The following is a 26,525-nucleotide window of genomic DNA, read 5'->3' on the forward strand; positions in this document are numbered from 1 at the left end:
AGAGATCGAAAGGAAAAGGGAATCCTTTTCAACAAGCCTCCCCCTAAGTCTGATCCCAAACACCAATGACGCCAGGATTCCGGTGGGGGGAAGACTCCGATGGTTTGTCCACCACTGGGCAGCACTGCCAGCTTCTCAATGGATAACCAACTTATTGTCAGAGGGGCTAAAACTCAAGTTCTCCAGCCTCCCACCAAATCGTGTGACAATGACCCAAGTGGCGGAAAAAAATCAGGCCACGCTAGAAAGAGAAGTTCATCTCCTCATACAAAAAGAGGTATTAGTAAAAGTTCCTCATCAAGAAATAGGAAAAGGGTTCTACAGCACCTTGTTCCTAACGCCGAAACCAGACGGCTCGTTGAGAGTGATATTCAATTTGAGGGCTTTAAATCATTACATTCAAATAGAGAAATTCAAAATGGAGACTCTAAGAACGGCGGTAAAAATACTCAACCCAAACTGTTATATGGCAGTAATCGATCTTACAGATGCTTACTACCATGTGCCGATCGCTGTCCAACATCATCAATATCTGAGACTACTGGTAAACCTCGGAAAAAGCCCCACCCACCTACAGTATCAATGTCTTCCCTTTGGGGTAGCTATTGCACCCCACGTATTTACCAAAATTATTTCCGAAGTGGCGTCCTTCATCAGGAAAGAAGATATTATGCTGGTGCCTTATCTGGACGATTTTTTGGTGATGGCAAACAGCAAAGAAGATTGCGAAAAAACGGTCACAAGAGTGCTAGACGTGTTAACCAAATTAGGATGGATGATAAACCTGAAGAAATCAAGACTTATCCCAACACAGTCTCAAGAATTCCTCGGGATCCTACTAGATTCCATCAAACAGGAGTGTATCCTCCCACAGAGGAAAAATTCAATCTATCCAACAGAAAGTACAACTGTTTCAGCTACAGCGGTCTATCTCTCTACGGAATGCAATGTCGCTCCTGGGAGTTCTAACGGCGACAATTCCAGCAACACGGTGGGCTCAAAGCCACACAAGAGAATTGCAATGGCAGATACTAGCCGAACAAGTGAGGAATCCTTACAATCTGAATCGGAAGATTCTCCTATCCCCAAGGGTTCAGGACTCACTAGAATGGTGGCTAGAAACAAAAAATCTAAGCAAAGCAGTACCGTGGTCAATACAAAATCCAGTAGTCCTCACTACCGATGTGAGCCCATGGGGATGGGGAGCACACGTGGAGGATCAGGTCCTACAGGGTCAATGGGAGGCCTCAATGACGGCAGCGTTTTCCAATCTAAAAGAACTGTCGGCAGTAAGGCAAGCACTTCTTCAAATAGGAGAAAGGATACAAGGAAGACATGTGGTGGTGTTGTCCGACAACAACACGACGATAGCCTATATATATCGCCAAGGGGGCACAAGATCACCATCCCTTATGGCAGAAGCCAAAGAGTTTTTATGTGGGCCGAAAGCAACCTTCTCTCTCTAACCGGAACATACTTAAGAGGATCAGAGAATCAAGTAGCCGACTTCCTAAGCCGTCACTCATTACACCAAGGGGAGTGGTCCCTGAGCCAGGAAGTCTTTGGGAAAATATGTGCCAACTGGGGCGTTCCAGAAATAGACTTATTCGCCACAAAACAAAACCGGAAAGTGAAGAAGTTTTATTCTCTGAACCCAAAAGAATGCCCGGAGGGAGTAGATGCGTTTCTATACCAGTGGAACTTCCATCTGGCATACGCATTTCCCCCAATACCGTTAATCCCGACAGTCCTCAGGAAAATTCGGGAAGACAAGGCACGAGTGATCCTCATAGCTCCCTTTTGGCCGAAAAGGGCATGGTTCACGTGGCTCAGAGGCATGTCTATCTCGGACCCGTGGATCCTCCCGGATGCCTCGGACCTCCTACACCAGGGACCAGTTCAACATCCCCAAGTACACAGGCTACATCTCACCACCTGGAACTTGAGAGGGGACTTCTATTAGCAAAGGGATTCTCGAACCCTTTAGTGACCACATTGCTCGCCAGCAGGAAAAAAGTCACCTCAGAAAAATATCAAAAAATTTGGCAAAAATTCCTGGAATTCTCAGGGCGACGGTTGTCTGAGACAAGCCAAGAAGTCCCGGTAAAAGAAATTTTAGAATTTCTCCAAAAAGGGTTGAAGAGGGGGCTATCTACTAGCACCCTAAAGGTGCATGTCTCCTCCCTGGGTGCGCTGTTTGATCAGAAACTTGCTGACCACCCTTGGGTCTATAGGTTCATCCGAGCCTCTTTTACATCTAGACCCTCAAAATTATTCCCTAAGGCGGCTCCCTGGGATTTAAATTTAGTTTTAAATGCACTAACTGTTTCCCCCTTTGAGCCTCTTGATTCTATTTCAATAAAATCTTTGACACTAAAAACTGTCCTCCTGGTTGCTTTAACTTCAGCCCGCCGTACTTGCGAGTTGCAGGCCATTTCAGTAAACCCCCCTTACACTACCTTCCAGGATGACAGGGTAATTATCAAAACCGACCCGGCCTTCTTACCAAAGGTCAATTCTAAATTTCATAGGGACCAGGAAATTATTTTACCCTCATTTTGTCCTCAACCAAAATCCCAGGGAGAGCAAGCCTTCCATTGTCTTGATGTCAGATGCTGCCTGCTTCAATACATAGAAGCCACAAAATCTTGGCGTCAGTCATCAGCCCTTTTTGTCACCTTCCAGGGGACAAACGGGGGAAAAAAGGCCTCAAAGGCAACTATTGCACGGTGGTTGCGTACGTCTATTTCACTTTCGTATTCCTCTTCTGGCCAAATCCCCCCACAGGGTGTTACGGCCCACTCCACGCGTTCTATTGCCACATCCTGGGCGGAAAGGGCAAACGCCTCGGTGGAACAGATTTGTAGGGCGGCAGTATGGTCTTCACCATCTACCTTCTTCCGACATTATAGGCTAGACTTAGGTCTATCAAACTTGTCTTTCGGGAGAAAGGTGTTATCTGCTGTTGTCCCACCCTAGGAGTCTTCTATTTCTTCCTCTCATGTGCGGTGCTGTCATGGTGAAGGGAAAAAATGATAATTACTTACGGGTAATTTGATTTTCCAGAACCATGACAGCACCGCATTAATTCCCGCCCTATCTTGGTGATGGTTGTGTGATTCACAAAAAAAAAAAATGTCTATATATCTAAATATACTTTAGAACATATATGTATAAATAAGAGCTAATAAACAGCTATACAATGTAAATATGATATGTGTGTACTAACAAAGCGGTCATCTTCCATACTCTGAAACAAACTGAGGAGAGAGTGGCTGCCCCATTCTTTTATCTCTGCTGCAGGTTTCCTGTTCCTGGGGGCGGATGCCATCTCTCATGTGTGGTGCTGTCATGGTTCTGGAAAATCAAATTACCCGTAAGTAATTATCATTTTTCTGAGGGAGTGCAGGCACGGGATTCCGGGGCTATTGCTGATGGGAGGGGGGTAGTATTGTAATAAGGACTACAAGCCTGCGGAGCCTGGAAGAAATAATTAGCACAAAGACAGACTATAATATTTTTCCTCACCAAGACCATTAATATGAGGCATACAGGTAGGACTAGTGTAACATTTCTATTACCTGTATGCCCATATTAATACATCATATAAGTCCCGGGGAGTGACAGATTTCCTTTAAGAACACATTGCGACTTCCGCTCCAGTGTGCATGCTGATAAGATGCTCTCCCCTCTTCCTCCCTGTATAGTAATCGCTAGGAACCATATGTGACTATGCAGGGAGGAAGTGGGGAGAGCGTCTTATCGGCGCACGTACACAGACTTGCCTGCACAGGAGATCCCTGTAGAAGGGAGGGTGAGGTATGTATTTCTGAGGGAGTGCAGGCGCGGGATTCAGGGGCCATAACTGACGTGCATGGGAGGGGGTTAGTATTGTAATAAAGACTCAGGGGCGTGTGGATCCTGGAAGAAATCATTAGTACAAAGACAGAATATAACATTTTTCCACACCAAGACTGTTAATGAGGCATACAGGTAGGTATTTGTTACCTGTATGCCCATATTAATAAGCCATATGTCCTGGAGGTGACAGATTCCCTTTAAATCTCTCTGGGGGTGTACATTTTTTTTCTGTTTGCTGCAACCAGTCTTTCTTAATGTGAACTGTTCCACCTTGATTCACATTTCTATATAACGCTTTGTTCACATTACATTTTTGCCTCCTTTGGGGCATCCTCCTGAAGCTCTGAACAACGTGATTCCGACATATCTGCTGTCAGGGGCACTGACTTCACTTTGTGCCTTGTCTGGTCTTATTTTCTGAAGTGCCCGCCTTTTTTCAAGGGCTTGTTCGACTGTTTTTGCAGTGGGCACAAAAACAAAGGCAGGCACTGCTGAAAATGCGATCAGACAGCACAAAGCGACTCCATCTGCTACATTACAGTCAATGGCATGGTTGGCAGATTTGCATGAATACCATTTTTTAGGGCTTAAGACAGAAGCCCCGACAGAGCCACTGACGTGTAGAAAAAGTGTGTTCTGAACCGGGTCTAGAGGTATGAAATGTACTACTACATACTAAAGCATACAAATCTAATCTAACAATCAAATGGTGTAATATTAACTACTTACTTACTGTTCTGTTGGGTTACTCAAAGTGCATTGGTTTTTATGCTCTGCAGTGCACTCGGCAGATTCTCTCTGAGAAGCTCGGACGGGGCTCAAGAACCGTAGACCTGGAATTAGAAGCACAGATAGAAATTCTAAGAGATAATAAAAAGAAATATGAACATATACTAAAGCTGGCTCAGACGCTGTCCTCACAGCTCTATCAGATGGTGCAGACCCAGAGGCACCTAGGAGACGCCTTTGCAGACCTCAGCCTAAAGTCTTTAGAGTTACATGTGAGTATAAGCACTATTAATCAGTCTTTTTAGTTCCAATTTTTCTTCGTAATTTTTTTCATTTTTATTACATTTGCAGTACCATCACGGGAAAATAATAAAAAAATTAAAAATGTAAAGTGCACCATAAAATGCACCTAAATAACAGGTACCGTATATATCAGAGAATGAGAAATGGTATTAATAGTTGTCATCTTCTGTTGAAAAAAAAAAAGCCCTCATGTGCATGTGTTGGTGGAAAAAAAAAAAAAAAAGCTAAAGCTGTCAAAATGTTAATGCAAAAAAAAAAATTGTTGTTAAAGATCATTTTTTTTAGTATGCGAAAGTAGCAAATTATAAAAAAAAAAATGGACTAAGTGTGGTAATTCTATTGACCCGAAGAGTAAAAGTTGTCTTATCGCTTTTACCACAAGCGAATGATGTAAAATGAAAAGAAAAAAAATCTTGAATTTTCAGCTTTTGTCATTGTACGCTTTTTTACGAGTTTTGGGTGACAGAATGACCAATAACTAACAATTTCACCCACTGGACTCGATCATAAAAACACCAAGGATTTTGATGAATAAAATGCAAGCTTACTGACACTTTTACCATGAAGTTAAATACAGCTCTGGCAAAAATTAAGGAACCACTGCAAAATGTTCAGTTTGTCTGATTTTTCTCTTTATAAGAATATTTTTGAGTAAAATATAAATTGCTCTTTCTAATCTATAAACTTCTGACGACATGTCTCTGAATTTCCAAGGAATAAATTTTGTATTTTTTTCTGTAAAGGAAAAAATGGTAAAACAAAACAAAAAACCCAGTGCTTTCAGACCTCAGATAATGCAAAGAAAACAAGATCATAATCATTTAGAAACAACAATACTAATGTTTTAACTCAGGAAGAGTTCAGAAATCAATATTTTGTGGAATAGCCATGATTTTTAATCACAGCTTTCATGCGTCTCGGCATGCTTTTCACCAGTCTTTCACACTGCTTCTGGCTCAAAAATGTAAGCAGTTCTTCTTTATTTGATGGCTAGTGACTATCCATCATCCTCTTGATTACATTCTAGAGGCTTTCAATGGGGTTCAGGTCTGGAGATTGGGCTGCCCATGACAGGGTTTTGATGTGGTGGTCTCTTAATATTTGCCAGAGCTTTATATCGTTCTGGTCAGCGCCTTGTCTTCCATGACATCCTGTCAGATACAATTTTCAATATGACACATTGCCTTCAAAGAGTAACTCGTTTTAATTTCTATTTCACAAATCAATATCATGTCTACAAAGAAAATAAGCAACTTTCTTAATATATCTGACCAGTGAAATTTAATTTTTCCATTCTTGATTCCGGGGTTAAAAAACAAACAAACTATGAAACCTGTTTTCAGTGTAGACAGACTTTCCCATTACTGAGATAGGAGATGGCAGTTGGTGCTGATGAGATTCTATGTAGGAGGTAGGAGCTACAGACAGAGCTCCTCCGTCCTATCTACATATAATCTTATCAGTAGCACCTGCCATTTCCTATCTCAGTAATGGGAATGTCTGTCTTCACTGAATACTGATTTTGCCTCATAATTGAGGACTTTGATAATGACTGATCAATTTGGGCAGCGAAAGAAGCAGATTTCTCTGACGAGATCTATTACAAAATTGCTTATTTTCATGTGAATTACTGATTTATGATATAATTAATCAGCTGTCAGAACTAAGCGATGTAGTAGCTGATCACAACAGCCGCATATGTTGCTTAGTGGCTACAGACAGCTGCTGCACTTAATCTCCCATTGAAGTGAATGTAGTGCAGTACTCAGCATTGAGCACTAAGCAATGTATGGGACTGTTATGTTCTGCAAGTACAGTGACATGTAAAAGTTTGGGCACCCCTGGTCAAAATTGCTGGTCTTGTGAACAGTTAAGCAAATTGAAGATGAAATGATCTCTAGAAGGGCTAAAGTTAAAGATGACACATTTCATTTGTATTTTAGGCAAAAAAATAGACCAATGCAAAAGTTTGGGGATCCATCATGACAAAATATATAGGATCATTTTTTATATTTTTAAAAATTACAAAAAAGGAAGATGGGTCAAAACTTTGACCAAAGTTTCAGACCATAATTAGCTTGTTAGGGTTATGGCTTATTCACTATCATCGTTTGGAGAGGCCAAGTGATGCAAATTTCCCAGCTTTATTAAAACCCAGCCTCCGCCAACCTTGTGTCAAAAATCAGAAGCCATGTATTCTTCTAAGCAGCTGTCTAGCACTCTGAAAATGAAAATGGTGGAGGCCCACAAAAGAGGGAGAAGGCTATAATAAGAAGGTAGCAAATAATTTTCAAGTTGCCCTTTCCTCAGTTTGAAATGTAATTAAGAAAGGCAGTTAACCAGTACAGTTGAGGTCAAGATAAGGTCTGGAAGACAAAGCAAAATTTCAGTGAGAGCTGTTTGTAGGGTTGCTAGAGAGGCAAATCATAGAATGGTAGAGTTGGAAGGGACCTCCTGGGTCATCTGGTCCAACCCCCTGCTCAAAGCAGGAGTCATTAAATCATCCCAGACAGATGTCTGTCCAGCCTCTGTTTGAAAACTTCCATGGAAGGAGAACTCACCACCTCTCGTGGCAGCCTGTTCCACTCACTGATCACCCTAACTGTCAAAAAGTTTTTTCTAATATCTAATCTGTGTCTCCTCCCATTCAGTTTCTTCCCATTGCATCTAGTCTTTCCTTGTGCAAATGAGAATAAAGATGATCCTTCTACTATGTGGCAGCCCTTGAGATATTTGATGACCGCTATTAAGTCTCCCCTGAGTCTTCTTTTTTGCAAGCTAAACATTCCCAAATCCTGCAACCGTTCCTCATAGGAGATGGTTTGCAGACCGGTCACCATTCTGGTCACTCTTCTCTGAACTTGCTCCAGTTTGTTGATGTCTTTTTTAAAATGTGGTGCCCAAAACTGGACATAGTTTTCCAGATGAGGTCTGACCAAAGAGGAGTAGAGGGCAATAATGATTTCGCATGATCTAGACTGTATGCTTCTGTTAAAACATCCCAGAATTGTATTTGCTTTTTTGCTGCTGCATCACACTGTTGACTCATGTTCAGTTTATGATCTATTAGTATACCCAAGTCTTTCACATGTGCTGTTGCTCAGCCCTATTCGTCCCATTCTGTAAATGCTTTTTTCATTTGTATTGCCCAAATGTAGTACTTTGCATTTTTCCTTGTTAAAAACCATTCTGTTAGTTGCTGCCCACTGCTCCAGTTTATTTATATCTTTTTGAATCCTCCCTCTATTTTCTAGTATTAGCTATCCCTCCTAGCTTTGTGTCATCAGCAAATTTAATTAGTGTACCCTCAATTTCTTCATCTAAATCATTGATAAAGATGTTGAACAATACAGGGCCCAGGACAGTTCCCTGTGGTACCCCACTTGAGACATTCTTCCAACTGGATGTGCAGTCATTTACGACCACTCTTTGGGTCCGATCACTAAGCCAGTTATGAATCCACCTAACAACAATTGCCTTGTCCATTCCATACTTAGTCATTTTTTCAATAAGGATGGTGTGAGATACTTTGTCAAATGCTTTGCTCAAGTCTAGATATACTAGATCTACAGCATTTCCTTGATCCACCCAGTCAGTGATTCTGCCATAGAAGGAAATTAAGTTCCTCTGACATGACTTATTAGTTGCAAACCCATGCTGACTCTGGTTAATCACTTCATTCTTATCCAGGTACTTACATACATGTTGTTTAATAATTTGTTCAAAGATCTTTCCTGGTATGGAAGTCAGACTCCTCTGCCTATAGTTCCCTGGGTCCAGTTTCTTCCCCTTTTTGAAGATGGGAACGACATTTGCTCTTCTCCAGTCTTCTGGGAGTTCTGTTCTCCAAGAATTTTCAAAGATTATGAAGAGTAGTTCAAAAATTTCTTCTGCTATCTCCTACAGTACTCTGGGGTGTAATTCATCTGGACCTGGAGACTTGAATTCATTTATGTTAGCTAAGTGTTTCCTCACTATCTTTCTGTTTATAGATATCCTGGATTCTTCTACTCCTTTATTAGGACAGTGAAGATCAGATGATGTTACATTTCCTTTCTGAGAAAAAACAGATGCAAAATAGGAATTTAAAAGTTCGGCCTTCTCAACATCCTTTCTTACCATTTCACCATTTTCATCCTGTAAAAATCCTATAACATCTTTGACTTTTCTTTTGACATATCCCCAAAATCCTTTTTTACTGTTTTTGACGTCTCTTGCAAGCCTTAATTCATTGTCGGCTTTAGCTAATCTGCAGGTTCTGCAGACAGCATTATATTCTTCCTTAGGCTATGAGCACACATTGCGGATTGGGGTGCAGAATTTTCCGCACAAAATCCGCGTCTCTTTGCAGAAAACGCAGGTGCAGATTTGCCACGGATTTTGTGCATTTTTGTTGCGGAATTGATGCAGATTTTGTGCTGTTTTTCTGCGTTTTTTACGCCTGCGGATTTCTATAATGGAAGGGGTCAAACGCTGCAGTTCCGCACAAAAGTAGCATGCTACTTCTTTTGATCCGCAGCGGTTTTCATGCTGATTTTTCCGCATCATTAGCACAGCATTTTTTTTTTCTATTGATTTACATTGTACTGTAAATCACTTTGTGGACCTGCAGCGTTTCTGCGTGGAAAAATCCGCTGCGGATCCGCACTAATTCTGCATCGTGTGCACATAGCCTTAGATGTGCCTACTTCTTTCCATTTGATAAACATTTCTTTCTTCCTTTTTAGCATGTGTTTAAGTTCGGTATTCATCCATCCTGGTTTCTTTAAATGCTTTTTATTCTTCCCTCTTTTTGGAATTGTTAACAATTGTGCTTAGAGAATCTCATTTTTCAAGATTTCCCAACATTCCTGGACATTTTTGTCCGTAAGGATATCCAGCCATTGGATCCCTTCGATTCTCTATCTGTGTCTCTCAAAATCTGCCTTTCTGAAATCTAACCTTGAAGTCTGAGTCTTCATAGGTCTTCCTCCTCTAGTTATCCAAAATTCTAAAATAGCATGGTCGCTACCTCCTAGGGTCCCAGCCACTCTTACCTCCTCAACCATTTCCTCCCTGTTTATAAGGATTAGATTCAAGGTAGCAGATCCCCTTATTTTCTCCCCTACCTTTTGGAAGATAAAGTTGTCAGCAAGAGAAGATAAGAATTTGTTTGACCTGTTAGTTTTTCCTGAGAGAGATTCCCAACAAATGACTGGATAGTTGAAAGCTCCCGAGACCACTATGTCATATTTTTTGGAGAATTTAGCCACTTGATGCATAAAGAATAAATCCATATCTTCAGCTTGCACAGGCGGCCAGTAATAAATGCCTGCAATGGTGTACTTTCCGTTGTTCTCTCCTTGTATTCTTTCCCAAACAGTTTCCACAGAACTCAGTCTCTGAAGCTTCAATCTCTGTGCAGATATATGCTTTTCTAACATACAATGCGACACCTCCTCCTCGTTTATCAAGTCTGTTTCTTGCAAATAAGTTGTATCCTTCTAGCCTTGTATTCCAATCATGTGTATCGTCCCACCAAGTTTCAGTGATTCCAATGACATCATATTTCTTTTCCTGCGTTGGTAGTTCCAATTCTCCTTGTTTGTTGCCCATGCTTTGTGCATTCGTATAGAAACCTTTTAGTTTGTGATTGGTTTCTCTTTCTCCAATATCTTTATTTAGATTTTTTTTTCTTTGTTCTTCCCTTCCACTTCTAATAGCAGAGTTCTCAATAGTATTTGTCAGGTGTATGGCCTTTTCTGGCCTTTTGCTTCCCTTCCCATATTGTTCTAGTTTAAAGCTCTCCTGATGAGTGTAGCAAGGCAACTTCCAAAAACATGTTTTCCAGTCTTCGTAAGGTGCACCCCATCTCTAGCAAGTAGTCCATCGTATAGGTAATTCAATCCGTGATCCAGAAATCCAAATCCATGCTGATGGCACCATCGACGTAGCCAGTTGTTCACCTGCATAATCTTATTCCACCTCCTTGCTCCATGGCCATCCACTGGGAGGATGGAAGAGAAGACCACCTATGCTCCCAGTTCTTCACTGTCTTACCTAAGTTTTCAAAGTCACTGCAAATTGTTTCCAGGTCCTTTCTTGCGGTGTCATTTGTCCCCACATGTATTAGCAGGAATGGGTGGTCGTCTGTAGGTCTGAGTCCTGATATTCTGTCAGACACATCTTTAATTTTTGCAACCACCGCTTGACTGCAAAGGACCTTCAGAAATATTTAGCAAACTCTGGAGTAGTGGTACATTGTTCTACTCTTCAAAGACACCTGCACAAATATGGCCTTCATGGAAGAGTCATCAGGAGAAAACCTATGTCCACACCATAAAATTCAGCGTCAGAAGTATGCAAAAGAACATCTAAACACATTAGACGCATTTTGCAAAGAGTTCTGTGGTCCGATGAGGTTAAAATAGAACTCTTTGGCCACAATGATCAAAGGTATGTGTGACGAAAAAAGGGTACAGATCTTAAGGAAAAGAACATCTCGCCAGCCATTGAGTATGGGGGTGAATCACACATGCTTTTAGGTTGTGTTGCAGCCAATAGCATGGGTAACATTTCACGGGCAGAGGGAAGAATGGATTTAATGAAATTTCAACAAATTCTTGATGCAAACTTAACACCATCTGCAAATAAGCTGAAGTTGAAAAGAGGATGGCTTCTACAAATTGATAATCGTCATCCATAATAGGCTACCTCAAAAGGTGCAAGTTGAAGGTTTTACAATGGCCCTCACAGTCCCCTGATGTGAGCATCATTGAAAATTTCTGGCTAGATCTCAAAATAGCAGTGCATGCAAGACAACCCAGGAATCTCACAGAACTGGAAGAATTTTCCAAGGCAGAATGGATGGAAATCCTTCAAACAATAACTGAGACTCTTGGCTGACTACAAAAAGTGTTTATAAGCTGTGATACTTGCAAAAGAGGGAGCTACTAGGTACTAACCATGATGGATGCCCAAACTTTTGCATTGTTCTTTTTTTTTTTCTGCCTGACATGCAAATTAAATATATAATCTTTATCTTTACCCCTTTTAGAAATCATTTTATAGTCAACTTATTTAACAGTTAACAATAATAGCAATTTTGATTAGAGATGCCCTGGTGTTCAGCGACTTAGGCGGTTTTGCCATGGTGTTCACGGTCTGTTTCAGGTAAAATTGCACTCCAAATGCCTGTGCCATGTTAGGTGCCCAAACAGTAGATTATGACCACAAATGGGGATTGCAGCATAGGGACGAAATTACCATGCATAATTCATAATACAGTAACTCTTGTGAAAATGAAAAATTTTCATAGAACCTCAGTTTAGTTGAAAGAATGTACTGTATTTTTCGGACTATAAGACGCACTTTTTTCCTCCAAATTTGGGAGGAAAGTGTGGGTGCGTCTTATAGTACGGATATAGCATGTGGGGAGGGGGGCAGCAGCGAGTGGGATCGCACTGTTATCCCACTTCAGGATGTCCCCGCTGCCGGAATCAGCTGCTGGGGAAAGCACATGGCCCCGCTGATTAAGTGCAGTGAATATTTATTAGCTGCTCCCCGCCCACCGATCAGCTGAGCAGTGAGCCGGGAGCAGCAAATGAATGCTGCACTTAAGCAGCGACACACAGTTTCCCCAGCACTGATTCTGGGGAGAATCTGTGTGTCCGGGGGAGGAGGAGGCAGCAGCAGCAGGGGCCAGGAGATCGCTGTCTACCTGCCTGTGCTGGACGCTGAGCTGTCTGGTGCACAGGGAGGACCTGTGTGATGTCAGAAGTGGGCGGGCTGGAGCATCACATGGCAGCTCAGAGCCCTCCCTCTTCTGACATCATCACAGGTCCTTCAGACTCCCACCTAGAATCTGCGGCTTCCTCTTATGTCCTGTGCTGTGGAAAGGCAACAACAACAGGGAGGGCTCTCTGTGTGTGCAGCCATGGGATGCTCCAGCTTTTACCTCACCACAGTGTGGCTGGCTGCCACAATTAAGAGGTCAGTCTTTACAAAACACAATAAAGCACTCTGCCACTCCTTTGGTGAACTATAACTCCCAGCATGTCATAGGATCTGCAGGACATGCTGGGAGTTATAGTTCTCCCATGGAATTTTAAAGCAGCACTCCAGTGTTATTTTGCAGTGCTGGAGTGGTGCTTTCACTATAAGCCCTGTGCACCCATTCTTAGGGCTCATTTCCACATGCGAGGCACACGTCCGTATCTCGCATGTGGAAACCAAGCTGTGGAGCCAGCACTCCAGAGCGGAGCGTGCGGCCGCATAGGAACACATGGAGCTCCGCTCCAAAGTGCCGGCGCCAGAGCTTGGTTTCCACATGCGAGATACGGACGTGTGCCTCGCATGTGGAAATGAGCCCTTATACTCACCCTCCAGCGTCTTCATATCGTACTTCACAGACACCACACTGGTCCCGCAGCTTCCAACATAATAACATACTATTATATATAATAACACCACATATAATAGTATGTTATTTATGTTATTAAATATTTTAGCACATTTTTTTTGCTTCAAATATTTTTTTCCCTATTTTCCACCTCTAAAACCTGGGTGCGCCTTATAGTCCGAAAAATACGGTAAATGTTCATTCCGCTTTAAATCTGAAGAGTTAACAAATTTCCTGAATGCTATTTTGAATACTTCGAGGGGTTTATTTTTTAAAATCGTATCAGATTTTGTTATTTTTGTTGAAAAAAATGAGAAATTGCTGCTTTTTACCCTTTGAACACTTTAGAATATATGAAAAGGACATTTTGAAAAATATTAGCAAAGAAAGGTAGACATATGGAAGATGCTAGTTATTCACTATCTTGTGTTATGACTATCTGTTATAAAAACTCAAAGTTTGAAAACTGCAATTTTCTAAATTTTCAACAAATTTCCAATATCTACTATATAATTGTCTAAGGGTCACTTCCGTCTTTCTGTCTGTCTCTCTGTAACGGAAATCCCAAGTCGCTGATTGGTCGCGTCAAAACAGCCACGACCAATCAGCGACGGGCACAGTCCGGCGGCAAAATGGCCGCTCCTTACTCCCCGCAGTCAGTGCCCGGCGCCCGCTCCATACTCCCCTCCAGTCACCGCTCACACATGGTTAATGGCAGCAGTAACGGACCGCGTTATGTCGCGGGTAACGCACTCCGTTATTGCTGCTATTAACCCTGTGTGACCAACTTTTTACTATTGATGCTGCTTATGCAGCATCAATAGTATTATTATTTATTTATATAGCACCATTAATTCCATGGTGCTGTACATGAGAAAGGGGTTACATACAGGGTTATAAATATCGTTTACAGTAAACAAGTTTACAGTGACAGACTGGTACAGAAAGGAGAGGACCCTGTCCTTGCGGACTTACATTCTATGGGATAGTGGGGAAGAGACAGAAGGTCGGAGGTGCAGCAGCTCTGGTGGTGGTGAGGCGGCTGCTCTGGTGATGGCGAGGCGGCAGAATGGTTATTGCAGGCTGTAGGCTTTCTTGAAGAGATGGGTTTTCAGGTTCCGTCTGAAGGATCCGAGGGTGGTGGATAGTCGGACGTGTTGAGGCATGGAATTCCAGAGGATGGGGGATATTCGGGAGAAATCTTGAAGGCGGTTGTGAGAGGAACGAATAAGTGTGGAGGAGAGTAGGAGGTCTTGGGAGGATCGGAGATTACGTGAGGGAAGGTACTGGGAGATTTGTTCAGAGATATAGGGAGGGGACAAGTTGTGGATGGCTTTGTAGATCAGTGTTAGTAGTTTGAACTGGATTCGTTGAGGAATTGGGATCCAGTGGAGGGATTTGCAAAGGGGAGAAGCAGGGGAGTAGCGAGGAGAGATGTGGATTAGCCGGGCAGCAGAGTTGAGGACAGACTGGAGTGGTGAAAGAGAGTTAGCGGGGAGGCCACAGAGGAGGGTGTTGCAGTAGTTGAGGCGGGAGATAAGGGCATGCACAAGAGTCTTAGTAGATTGTGGGGTGAGGAAGGGACGGATTCTGGCAATATTTTTGAGTTGGAGGCGACAGGAGGTGGCAAGAGTTTGAACGTGCGGTTTGAAGGACAAGGCAGAGTCGAGAGTTACCCCGAGGCAGCAGATTTCAGGTGCGGGAAAGAACGTGATGCCGTTTACCATAATAGATAGATCAGGTAGGGGGGATACGTGAGATGGGGGAAAGATGATGAGTTCGGTTTTGTCTACATTGAGTTTTAGGAAGCGAGAGGTGAAGAAGGAAGATATGGCTGACAGACACTCTGGGATTGTGGACAGAAGAGAGGCGACATCTGAGCCAGAGAGGTAGATCTGAGTGTCGTCCGCGTACAGGTGGTACTGAAAGCCATGGGACTTTGAGTTGCCCTAGGCCAAGGGTATAGATGGAGAAAAGTAGGGGCCCTAGGACAGAGCCTTGAGGGACTCCAACAGAGAGAGGGCGAGATGAGGAGGTAGTGTGGGAGTGGGAAACGCTAAATGTGCGGTTGGAAAGGTATGAGGCAATCCAGGACAGGGCAAGGTCTTTGATGCCAATGGAAGAAAGAATCTGTAGCAGTAGGCAGTGATCGACTGTGTCGAAAGCAGAAGACAGGTCAAGAAGGAGGAGGATGGAGAACTGTCTGTTAGCTTTGGCTGTGAGTAAGTCATTAGTAATTTTTGTCAGGGCAGTTTCGGTGGAGTGGTGGGGGCGGAAGCCAGATTGGAGGTTGTCAAGGAGAGAGTTAGATGAGAGGTGGGAGGAAATTTGAGCATGGATATGCTGCTCAATGAGTTTTGAAGCAAACAGGAGCAGTGACATGGGGCGGTAGCTGGGCATAGCAGTTGGGTCAAGGTTAGTTTTTTTTGAGGATGGGTGTGATGGTGGCATGTTTGAAGGCAGAGGGGAAGGTACCAGAAGATAGCGATAGGTTGAAGAGATGGGTTAGAATTGGAATGAGCATGTTGGTGAGATTGGGGAGCAAGTGGGAGGGGATGGGGTCAAGTGCACAGGTGGTGAGGTGTAATTTGGAAGAGAGGCGAGTAAGCTCTCCTTCAGTGATGTTGGAGAGGGAGGTTATTAGGGAAGGGCAGAGGTCTGGTATATGGAGTGGTTCGGGTGGTGGAACAGTTAGGGTTTGCCTTGTTTGGTCGATCTTGTTTTTGAAGTAGGTGGCAAAGTCCTCGGAGGAGATGAGGGGAGTAGGATGTGGCAGTGGTGGGCGGAGGAGGGAGTTAAATGTGCTGAACAGTTGTTTTGGGTTATAGGATAGTGAAGATACAAGGTTAGTGAAATAGGTCTGTTTAGCGGAGGTGAGGGCTAATTCGAAGCCAAAGGTAACTTGTTTGAATGCAGTGAAGTCGTCTGGGTGGCGTGTTTTCTTCCAACGTCGCTCTGCAACCCTGGATTCTTGTCGAAGTTTTTTTGTGAGACTGTTATGCCAAGGTTCCCTATTGGTTCGTCGCACTTTGCCATGCATGAGAGGGGAGACTGAGTCTATGGCTGATGAGAGAGTGGAGTTATAGAACGTGGTGGCGCTGTCCGTGTTCTGGAGTGAAGATATGGAGGACAGGAGTAGGAGAGAGTCTGAGAGTCTGTGAATGTCTAGATGTGCGAGGTTTCTGCGTGGATCTGGTAATGGCTGGACATGGGGGGCAGGTGAGGAGGACAAGGATGAGAAGGTGAGTAGATGGTGGTCAGATAGGGGGAAGGGAGAGATTGCGAGATTAGATAAGGAACAGAGGCGGGTGAAGATGAGGTCTAGTGTATGTCCGTCTGTGTGGGTGGCTGTGGAGGACCACTGGGTGAGTCCAAAGGATGAAGTAAGGGCCAGTAGCCTGGAGGCTGCTGGCTGGCAGGTGTCAGTAGGGATATTAACCCCTTTCTGCCAGCTGACAGAATAGTACGTCAGCTGGCAGATCCCCCGCTTTGAGGTGGGCTCCGGCGGTGAACCCACCTCAAAGCCGCGACATGTCAGCTGTTTTGTACAGCTGACATGTGCGCGCAATGAGCGCGAGCGGAATCGCGATCCGCCCGCGCCCATTAACTAGTTAAATGCCGCCGTCAAGCGCTGACAGCGGCATTTAACTAGCTCTCCCGGCCGCGCGGCCGGAAGTGCTCGCACCGCTGACCCCCGTCACATGATCGGGGGTCAGCGGTGCATTGCCATAACAACCAGAGGTCTCCTTGAGACCTCTATGGTTGTTGATGGCCGATTGCTTTAAGCGCCACCCTGTGGTCGGCGCTCAAAGTACTCCATCATTTCTACTACATAGAGGTGATATGTACTTCACCTCTATGTAGCAGAGGCGATCGTGTAGTGCATGCTTCTAGCCTCCTATGGAGGCTATTGAAGCATGCCAAAATTAAAAAAAAGTGTTTAAAAATATAAAAAATATATAAAAGTTCAAATCACCCCCCTTTCGCCCCAATCAAAATAAAACAATTAAAAAAAAAATCAAACCTACACATATTTGGTATTGCCGCGTTCAGAATCGCCCGATCTATCAATAAAAACAAAGGATTAACCTGATCGCTAAATGGCGTAGCGAGAAAAAAAAATCAAAACGCCAAAATTACGTTTTTTTTTGGTCGCCGCGACATTGCATTAAAATGTAATAACAGGCGATCAAAGGAACGTATCTGCACCAAAATCGTATCAATAAAAACTCCAGCTTGGCACGCAAAAAATAAGCCCTCACCTGACCCCAGATCACGAAAATTGGAGACGCTACGGGTATCGGAAAATCGCGCAATTATTATTTTTTTTTTATTTTTTTTTAGCAAAGTTTGGAATTTTTTTTTCACCACTTAGATAAAAAGTAACCTAGACATGTTAGGTGTCTATGAACTCGTAATGACCTGGAGAATCATAATGGCAGGTTAGTTTTTGCATTTGGTGAACCTAGCAAAAAAGCCAAACAAAAAACCAATGTGAGATTGCACTTTTTTTGCAATTTCATCACACTTGGAATTTTTTTCCCGTTTTCTGTTACACGGCATGGTAAAACCAATGGTATCATTCAAAAGTACAACTTGTCCTGCAAAAAATAAGCCCTCACATGGCCATATTGACGGAAAAAATAAAAAAGTTATGGCTCTGGGAAGGAGGGGAGCAAAAACCGAAAACGAAAAAACGGAAAAAGCTCCGGGGGTGAAGGGGTTAAAGTCACCCATGATGATGGTGGGGATGTCAGCAGAGAGAAAGTGAAGGAGCCAGGTGGAGAATTGGTCGATGAAGGCAGTGTCTGAGCCTGGTGGGTCGGTATATGACAGCCATTTGGAGATTGAAGGGAGCGTAAATATGGACAGGGTGAACCTCGAAATAAGGGAGGGTGGGGGTTGGATAGGGTTGAAAACAGTTTTTAGAAAGGATACCCACTCCTCCACCATGTCTGTTGCCAGAGCGAGGAGTGTGGGTAAATTAGAGGCCACCGTAACTCAGTGCTGCAGGCGAGGCCGTGTCATCGGGCGTCAGCCAGGTCTCAGTGAGGGCCAGGAAGGAAAGGTTGCGGGAAGTAAAGAGATCATGGATCACGTGGAGCTTGTTGCATGTAGAGCGGGCATTCCAAAGTGCCCCAGAGAGAGGAAGCAGAGGGGTGGGGGTCAGTGGCACAGATTTTAAGTGTGAGGGGTTGCGATAGTTTCTCAGTGTGAGAAGGATAGGGGGGGAGGATTAGTGATGACTGAGGCGGGGGGGGGTAAGAGAGAGGGGAGATAGTTATGTGGTTTGAGGGTGCGAGGGTATGGGGTCAGTGGAGGAGAGTGAGGATTAGTGGAGCAAAAAACGGTGTGGGAAATGTTAGCATGGTTAAAGAGCAGGGGAGAAAGGAAAGGCAAGTAAAGATAGAATACAGTGATTAGTCTTACCGTCTGGCCGATTTCAGATGATGCACTTAAAATATGTCACCTGACCCGCTCCATGCAACTTAGACCATTCAAATGACCAAGAAATGAAGCCAGGTGAGAGAGGGAGGGGAGGAAGGAGGTGGAGGACAGTCCACAGCAGGGGACAATTAGCAGATTGCAGTTAATACAACATTTGACTACCAAAGATGAAGACAGAGGCAGGAGAAGAAAAAAGATGGGGCTAGGTGTGAGGAGCACAGATATGTCAATATGCAGTCTGAAAAATTATCAGAATGATACAGGAATTAGTCAGGGAAAAAGAAGCAATGTACCACTTAGAAAAGAGGGAGAGAAGTACATGGGATTCAGGGGTGCAGTGGCTATTTCAGAGAAGGAGTAGTAATAGTAAAAAGATCTGTTAAAAATAATTAAAAAAAAAAATAAAAAATAGTTATATACTCACCGTCCGTCGGCCTCTCGGATCAGGAACATGCCTTTCTCGCTCCTCGCGACGCTCCGGTGACCGCTCCATGCATTGCGATCTCGCGAGATGATGACGTAGTGGTCTCGCTTTGCCTGCATCCGGGGGCCAATGGAAGGTGGGTATATAACTATTTTTTTTTTTAATTATTTTTTTTTTAACAGGGATATGGTGCCCACATTGCAATATACTACGTGGGCTGTGCAATATACTACGTGGGCTGTGCAATATACTACGTGGGCTGTGCAATATACTACGTGGGCTGTACAATATACTACGTGGGCTGTGCAATATACTACGTGGGCTGTGCAATATACTACGTGGGCTGTGCAATATACTACGTGGCCAGCCGTGAACAATCAGCGACAGGCGCAGTCCGGCTGCGAATTGGCACAGGATTTGAACCACGCTTCGCTAATTGGTCGCGGTTGGCCGAATCCTGTGTATTCAACGTATTATTCTAAAATCTTCATAAATAAACTACATACATATTCTAGAATATCCGATGCATTAGAATCGGGCTACCATCTAGTATTCATATAAACATGTAAATTTTATCAACCTAAATGTATCACTACCATGAATTGCAAAGTATCACTGCGATATAGAAGCACTCCGTAATTATACAGTGACGCATCAGGTTTAAAAAGGTTGAGTCATCGGAAAGGTCACAAAATGCTTTGCTGGTAAGGGGTTAAAATGCAGCTGTCCAAAAAAATGACATTTTACTTAAACTACCAAAGCTCAAAAAGTGCTTCGTCATAAATAGTGATGAGTGAGTGTACTCATTGCTCGGGTTTTCTTGAGCATGCTCGGGTGACCTCCGAGTGTTTGTTGGAGTTCGGAGATTTAGTTGATGATTTACAGCTATTAGCCAGGCTGAGTACATGTGGGGGTTGCCTGGTTCCTAGGGAATCCTCACATGTAATCAAGCTGTCTATTAGCTGTAAGTCATGCATCTGTGGCGATGAAAATTTAATCTCCGAACACTAACAAATACTCGGAGATCACCCGAGCGTGCTATGGAAAATCTGAGCAATGAGTACACTCGCTCATCACTAGTCATGAAGGTTAACCTGTTATTGGGCACATTAAAGCTGACTATTTTGTAGAGTTGTTATGGGAGCAAAAACTTTCCATAAATGTTGTAAGTTTTCTCCAACTTTAAAAAACCACTTACCCAGGCTGCAGTTGCTTTTTTTTTTTTTTAATAAACTGCTCTATACTCGCACTCCTCGGGTCCAGCTTCCAATTGTGCTCCTTGTCTGATATTTGCCTTTGTGCTGATGTAATGTTGACAGCTCTGCAGCCAATAACTGAGCTCAGTGGCTCCTGAGCGACTTGTGCCGTCAACTTGGGCATAGCCACCGAGCTCAGTGATTGGCAGCAATTGATATGTCAGCGCTGCAGACAATACCAGAAATCGGGAAAGCAGCAGAGACTCTGCACTGGACCAGGGGAGGCTTAGTAAAGCGCAGTTTAAAAAAAAAAAAAACTACAGCTAAGTGCCACAGGTTTTCCCAGATTGGTAAATCCCTTAGAATACTGCTCACCCATCCTATAGCCATGCAGCTTTCATGGCGTGTGTGGGCGCAAACGTGATTTCTTACGTAATAACATTGTTGTTACTAGTACAGTGTGTTGTCAGCTTTCCAGAGCACTTTGTACAGTACACGGAGGAGCACTCCTCAAATCCTTTCTTTATATAATTGGATGCGGAGACAAACAAGTCAGGCTTTTTTTCTGATCTTGTCTTTCTTGATTTTAGTCACTTTCTTTGATAGCAATTAAATGGGATGAATTTATTGACTTGATAAACCAGTTTGCAGGCTTACAGTTTATGGTTTAGCTTTATCCTGTAACAGAAATATGTTAATATCATACAACATGGAGACACCTTTCCCGAGGTGCAGGAGATTCTGATTTTTGAGTTTTAGTTGCTTTCTTTAGGGAGTGCGTTGTGCAAGTCACATTTATAACCCTACGGTAAATAAATCTTTTACTGTGACTCCTGCCTTTATGTGTCAGGAGGTGCGTCCTCCTACCTTGGCCCAGTCTGGACTGGCCTCTCCTCGCCCACTTTCCACTGATCACGATAGCTGGTTGTCCTGCTGTGCGTGTCCTGTTTTTAGCCATGTTTCCATAGGAATATGAATGCTGTTCACATCCTCCTCAGTGTCGTACCTGGAGCTGCTCTTCGCTCGCCCTCCATCAGATGATTTAGTTGACATTTGAGCGCTCCTTTGATGGTGTATAATTGCTTGCCAGCCCACCCCTCGTTATTGTTCCCATTCAGCGTCTTACTGTCCTGATGACATCATTGTCTCTGATCTTGCTTTTATATAACAATTGCTCGGCATGTTCGCGATCTGCCTGCTTCATGTTCTATTTTCAGTACTAATGCCTTCGATAAATAGCAACTTCAGTTGAATTGCGTCTTTTCCTGACACATGCTCAGTCCAGCATCAGAGAGTTTTTTTTAGATTGTCTTGGATATACAATTTTCTCTGTTTTTGCTTTTGTCTCTATATGAAAAGGCATAGGCCGTGCTCATTAAAGTGATGTCATCAGAAAATGACCTATTGTTTATATCAAGTGTTTAAGAATATTTTGATGACTTTTTTTATTTTCCATAATCTGTGCCAATAAACTATCCTACAACCATGGTATATTGCTCTGAACACTAAAGCCCAATATTAGGCTGTGTAGATCACTTTTCAGTAGAATCTCCTGATAGGGTTACATTGAGGGGTAATATACAGATTGGTAACACAGGATCCACCAGTTACAATAGTTAAGGGTCACAGCTCACCTTGGCTCCTACTGAATTAAATAGGAGAAAGCTGTGGATAAGCCATGAGTGTCCCAGGTGAGTCTCCCTTTAACATCAGCATATGCAGACTGACCTTTATAGGGGCCTACAACAGGCTGCTCAGTGAACATGTATCCTGTTTAGGAAGAGGCTGATTGTAGAGGGTCTCGCACTCGGCAGCACCATATTTAGCTCTCATTACTAGGGAAACGTCAGTGTGACGTCGCCTTTCCGGCACAGCACCCATTAAAATAAATGGCCCACCATTGTTTTCAATGAATTCCTGTGGTCTACCATGTAATATAATGTTCAGTCTTGAAAACTGGATTTATTCCACTGTGGAGCTCAGCATGGCCTAATAGGGCATTTAGGAATTGGTAGTGTAAAGGAAACAACACTCTAAAGTTACATTAGTAGAAGTTATTTTGATGATTACTACTATTTTTGTGACATTCTACTTTTTGATGTAATATAGGAGGAATTTGGCTACAACGCAGACACTCAGAAACTTCTTGCAAAGAATGGAGAAACGCTTCTCGGGGCCATCAACTTTTTTATCTCCAGTGTAAATACACTAGTTAACAAGACAATTGAAGATACCCTTATTACTGTCAAACAGTACGAGACAGCCAGGTAATGAAATTAAAACTTTTTTTTCTTTTAATGTTACAATTCATGGCAATTAATACATGTTATAACCCTACATTCTTTTGTCAAATGCCTATAAAATCTGAACTATAGAAAATAAGCACGTGACACAAACAGTGCTCAACCACTTCGTGACCTTGAGTTTTTCTGTTTTTGAGTTTCCGTTTTTTGCTCCCCTTTTTCCCACAGCTTTTTTAAATTTTTCCGCCAATATGGCCATGTGAGGGCTTGTTTTTTTGTGGGACAAGTTGCACTTTTGAACGAGCGACACCATTGGTTTTGCCATATCGTGTACTGGAAAACTGGAAAAAAAATTCCAAAATGCAATTTCACAATTGCTTATTGGTTTGCTTTTTTTTGCCATGTTGACTAAATGCTAACACTGACCTCCCATTATGATTCTCCAGGTCATTATGAGTTTGTAGATACCAAACATGTATAGATTCTTTTTTTTTTTTTTTTTTTTTTTTCAAGTGGTGAAAAAAATCCAAAGTTTCTTAAAAAAAAAAAAAAAAAAAAAGTTGCCATTTTCTGAGACCCGTAGCATCTCCATTTTTCGTGTCCTGGGACTGATTGGGGGCTTATTTTGTGCGTGCTGAGCTAACGTTTTTGATACCATGTTGTTGTAGATGATCGCCCGTTATTGCATTTTAATGCAGTGCTGCAGCAACCCAAAAAATTTAATTCTGGCGGTTTGATTTATTTTCTTTTTACGCCGTTTACCGATTGGATTAATTATTTTTATATAATGATTGGGTGATTCTGAATATGGCAATAACAAATGTGTATTTTCTCTAGTAACCCCCCACGACCGCACACCGGAGGATGTTACCCCTTTCCTAATAGGGACAGGAAATATCAAAGAGGTTAAATAACTCCTCCCACATCCTCCCCTCAGTGTTCTTTACTGTCCCTACTAGGGATGAAAAGGTCATCCCAGTGTGCTAAGCCGGGCAGCAGGAGACCGAGCAGGCTTCCTCTCTTCCCCGACCACTGCTCCTGTCTCCGTTCAGGACTCAGGACCCCCCTCCAGTCTGTACCTTCGGGCAAGGTCTGGGGGAAATTCTTCAGCAGAAGGCCTCTCAGAGCTCTCCAGCCTCCTCTCCTGTGGTGTTGCGGTATCCAGACACTCTGTCGCACTGGTCGCATGTGAGAGAACTTCCGGGTCTGAGGCCGCAGGAAGTGACATCACACGCCAGCTTCAGTATACCAGATGCAGGGATTCTTGCTTTCCACCCTGGAATGCTTGGGAGATTACAGCTCAGATAGGTGTCAGCTGCCCCCTCCCACACACCTGGACATCGAGGGGGAGGAGGTCCTCTAATGAGAAGACAGGTGCTGAGGTCCTGATGCCTATATGAGAGCCCTGGACAAGAAAGACATCTAAGGTAGACCAACAGTGTGTGGTGGTAGCATGGAGATGTCAGGTTCCTGTCGCTCTGCATCTGCATATCCCAGCACCCTCCCGGTCATAGTAGGTACTCTGGCTCTGGGTGTCAATTCCCTGTCTGCAGGTTTTAGAGCCTTATTATTCCTTCTTCCCTTTCTTGTAGGGGGACAAGGAACCTGCACCAGGAAGCAAGTCCAAGATTTCACGTAGATGTGAAATCTGTACAAAAAAAGCTGCCATCTTCAAGAGTGCCCTGAGAAGGTCATCAGGGAAGAGCTACCTTCGTTAATTGTAGAAATTAAGGGCCTAATCCACCAGAAGATAAAAACCTCCATGTCTGCCCTTTCCCAGCCCACACCCTCTCCAAGTGTCCCTCCAGAAGCTATAAAGAGGATACTTAATCTAGAGGAGGAGGTGACTGATGACTCTCAGGATGAAACGTCGATCCCAGATGAACCTCTGGAAGAAGGCAAATTAATCCTGGACCCAGAGATCTCCCAACAGTAGAGATATTTTTTTTCCTCAGGGAATATAGAGGAACTCCTCATGGCAGTAACTAAGACCATGAAGGTTGTGGAGGAGAAGACTACCCAGACTGTACAAGAAGAAATGTTCGGGGGTGCTAGAGGTGTTAGAATCCCCAGAAAAGAAGCTGACACTCCAGCGGAGATGAAGGACAGGTTTCATGTGGACGACTGAACTACGGCATGCTGGTCAGAGATTCCAAAGGTCGACGTCCAGATTGTGCGGGTAGCTTAAAAAAACTACACTACAATTTGAGGATTCCTCACAGTTGAAGGACCCTCTGGAACGCACGATTGATGGTCTACTGAGGAAATCATGGGAAAATTTTGCATCTCTGTTAAACACCAACGCCGTATCTACCTGTGTGGCTCGATCAATGTACCGTTGGCTAGGACAGCTGGAGGAACACCTGTCCACTGCTACTTCTAGAGAGGACATCCTGGCTTCTCTACCTCTCCTCCAGAAAGCAACAGGGTTCTTAGCAGATGCCTTTGCAGAATTTGTAAGAATAGCAGCAAGATCATCACGGTTATCGTACTCTGTAAGACGATTGCTCTGGCTAAGATTCTGGAGCGGGGACATGACTTCAAAAATGAAATTATGTTCTATCCCCTTCAAAGGGAAGTATATGTTTGGTCCTGCCCTTGACAAGCTGCTAGAGAACAAGACCCTGCCTGAACCTAGGAATACTAGGAAGAGACCCTTTTGCCCCACACAGGAAAAATCAAAGGGAAGGGCAAATCAGGTTGCTGAAGCTACTCAAAAGGGGGAAAAGGCAGGAATCTTTTTCTTCCCCACTCCCAGGGACAAAATAAGTCATGATGCCAACACAGTAGGAGGTTTCATCACAAACTTCCTTCCACAATGGCACAAGATCTGTTCAGACTAATGGACTCCAACATCAGTCAGGAAAGTAAGTAATAAGTATCAGTAGTAAAGATAGAGTTTACCTTGTATCCTCCAAAGAGAATAAAAACAATGTGACTCTCCTCTACAGAGCTGCAGTCTACCTTGATAGCGGGAGTGAAAGGCCTGTTATACACCAGGGTAGTCTCCATAGTCCCAGAAAAGGAAAGCAACAGTGGACACTATTCAAACCTGTTCATGATTTAAAAAAAAAAAAGTGTTTCTTCGGGTTATAATCAATTTTGTTAAAATCATTATAGATATTACAGAGCAAGAAAGTGGTGACAACAAGATGGACCATGTTGGTTCTTGGATCCATGACCTGCTGCATCCAGATGGTAGCATGGGCACAAGCACATACCAGAACGCTACAGATGCACATTCTGGCAAACTGGGACGGAGCCCCAGAATCCTTAGACAGGAAGATCCTGATGCCACCTCGCATAAAAACCCCGTTGACATGGTGGCTAAAAACAAAAAATTTTAGCAAAGGGGTCCCCTGGACTCAAGACTCTGCCATCACTATAAAAGTAGATGCCAGCGGGAAAGGATGGGGAGCCATGGTCTCCCAACATGTATTCCAGGGATGCTGGTCATTCGAGATAAGCCAACGGTCCTCAAACTTCAGGGAACTGAAGGCAGTAGAAGAGGTACTCAAGACCGCAGTAGTCCAGGACACCATGTCAAGATATACTCAGACAACATGACAACAGTTGCCCACCTTCGTCATCAATTAAATACAAGGCACGAGGACCTGAAGGCAATTTCAGCCAGAATATTCTCGTAGTCCGAAGAACTCCCTGTCCGCTCTGCACATAAAGGGTGCTAAAACTTACAGGTCGATTTTCTGAGCAGAACAGAAATCCATCCAGGGGAATGGAGTCTAGACCCTGAGGTCTTCCAGATACTGACCAGAAGGTGGGGCATCCAGAGGTAGATCTCTTCACAAGTCGGCAGAACACAAAGACTGATCAATTTTTTTCACTAAATCCAGCTGATCCTTACTTAGGCATAGATGCGTTAGCCCACCCATGGAGATTTAGACTGGTTTATGCCTTCCCTCCAATACCAATCCTACCAA

At 43.4% G+C, this 26,525-nt stretch overlaps 1 protein-coding gene across 7 annotated transcripts in view; it reads left to right on the top strand.

The window, feature by feature from the left end:
* Positions 1 to 26,525, top strand: part of ARFIP1 (ARF interacting protein 1) — a 145,486-nt gene that overhangs the window by 78,170 nt on the left and 40,791 nt on the right. For all 7 annotated transcript variants that reach the window (XM_077279327.1, XM_077279325.1, XM_077279323.1 and 4 more), the window contains 2 exons: positions 4,641 to 4,862; positions 22,451 to 22,608. In XM_077279327.1, the coding sequence (XP_077135442.1) occupies positions 4,641 to 4,862; positions 22,451 to 22,608 (380 nt within the window). The remainder of the gene's footprint in view (positions 1 to 4,640; positions 4,863 to 22,450; positions 22,609 to 26,525) is intronic.

This window comes from Ranitomeya variabilis, chromosome 1 (assembly GCF_051348905.1).
Source record: "Ranitomeya variabilis isolate aRanVar5 chromosome 1, aRanVar5.hap1, whole genome shotgun sequence".
NCBI lineage: Eukaryota > Metazoa > Chordata > Amphibia > Anura > Dendrobatidae > Ranitomeya > Ranitomeya variabilis.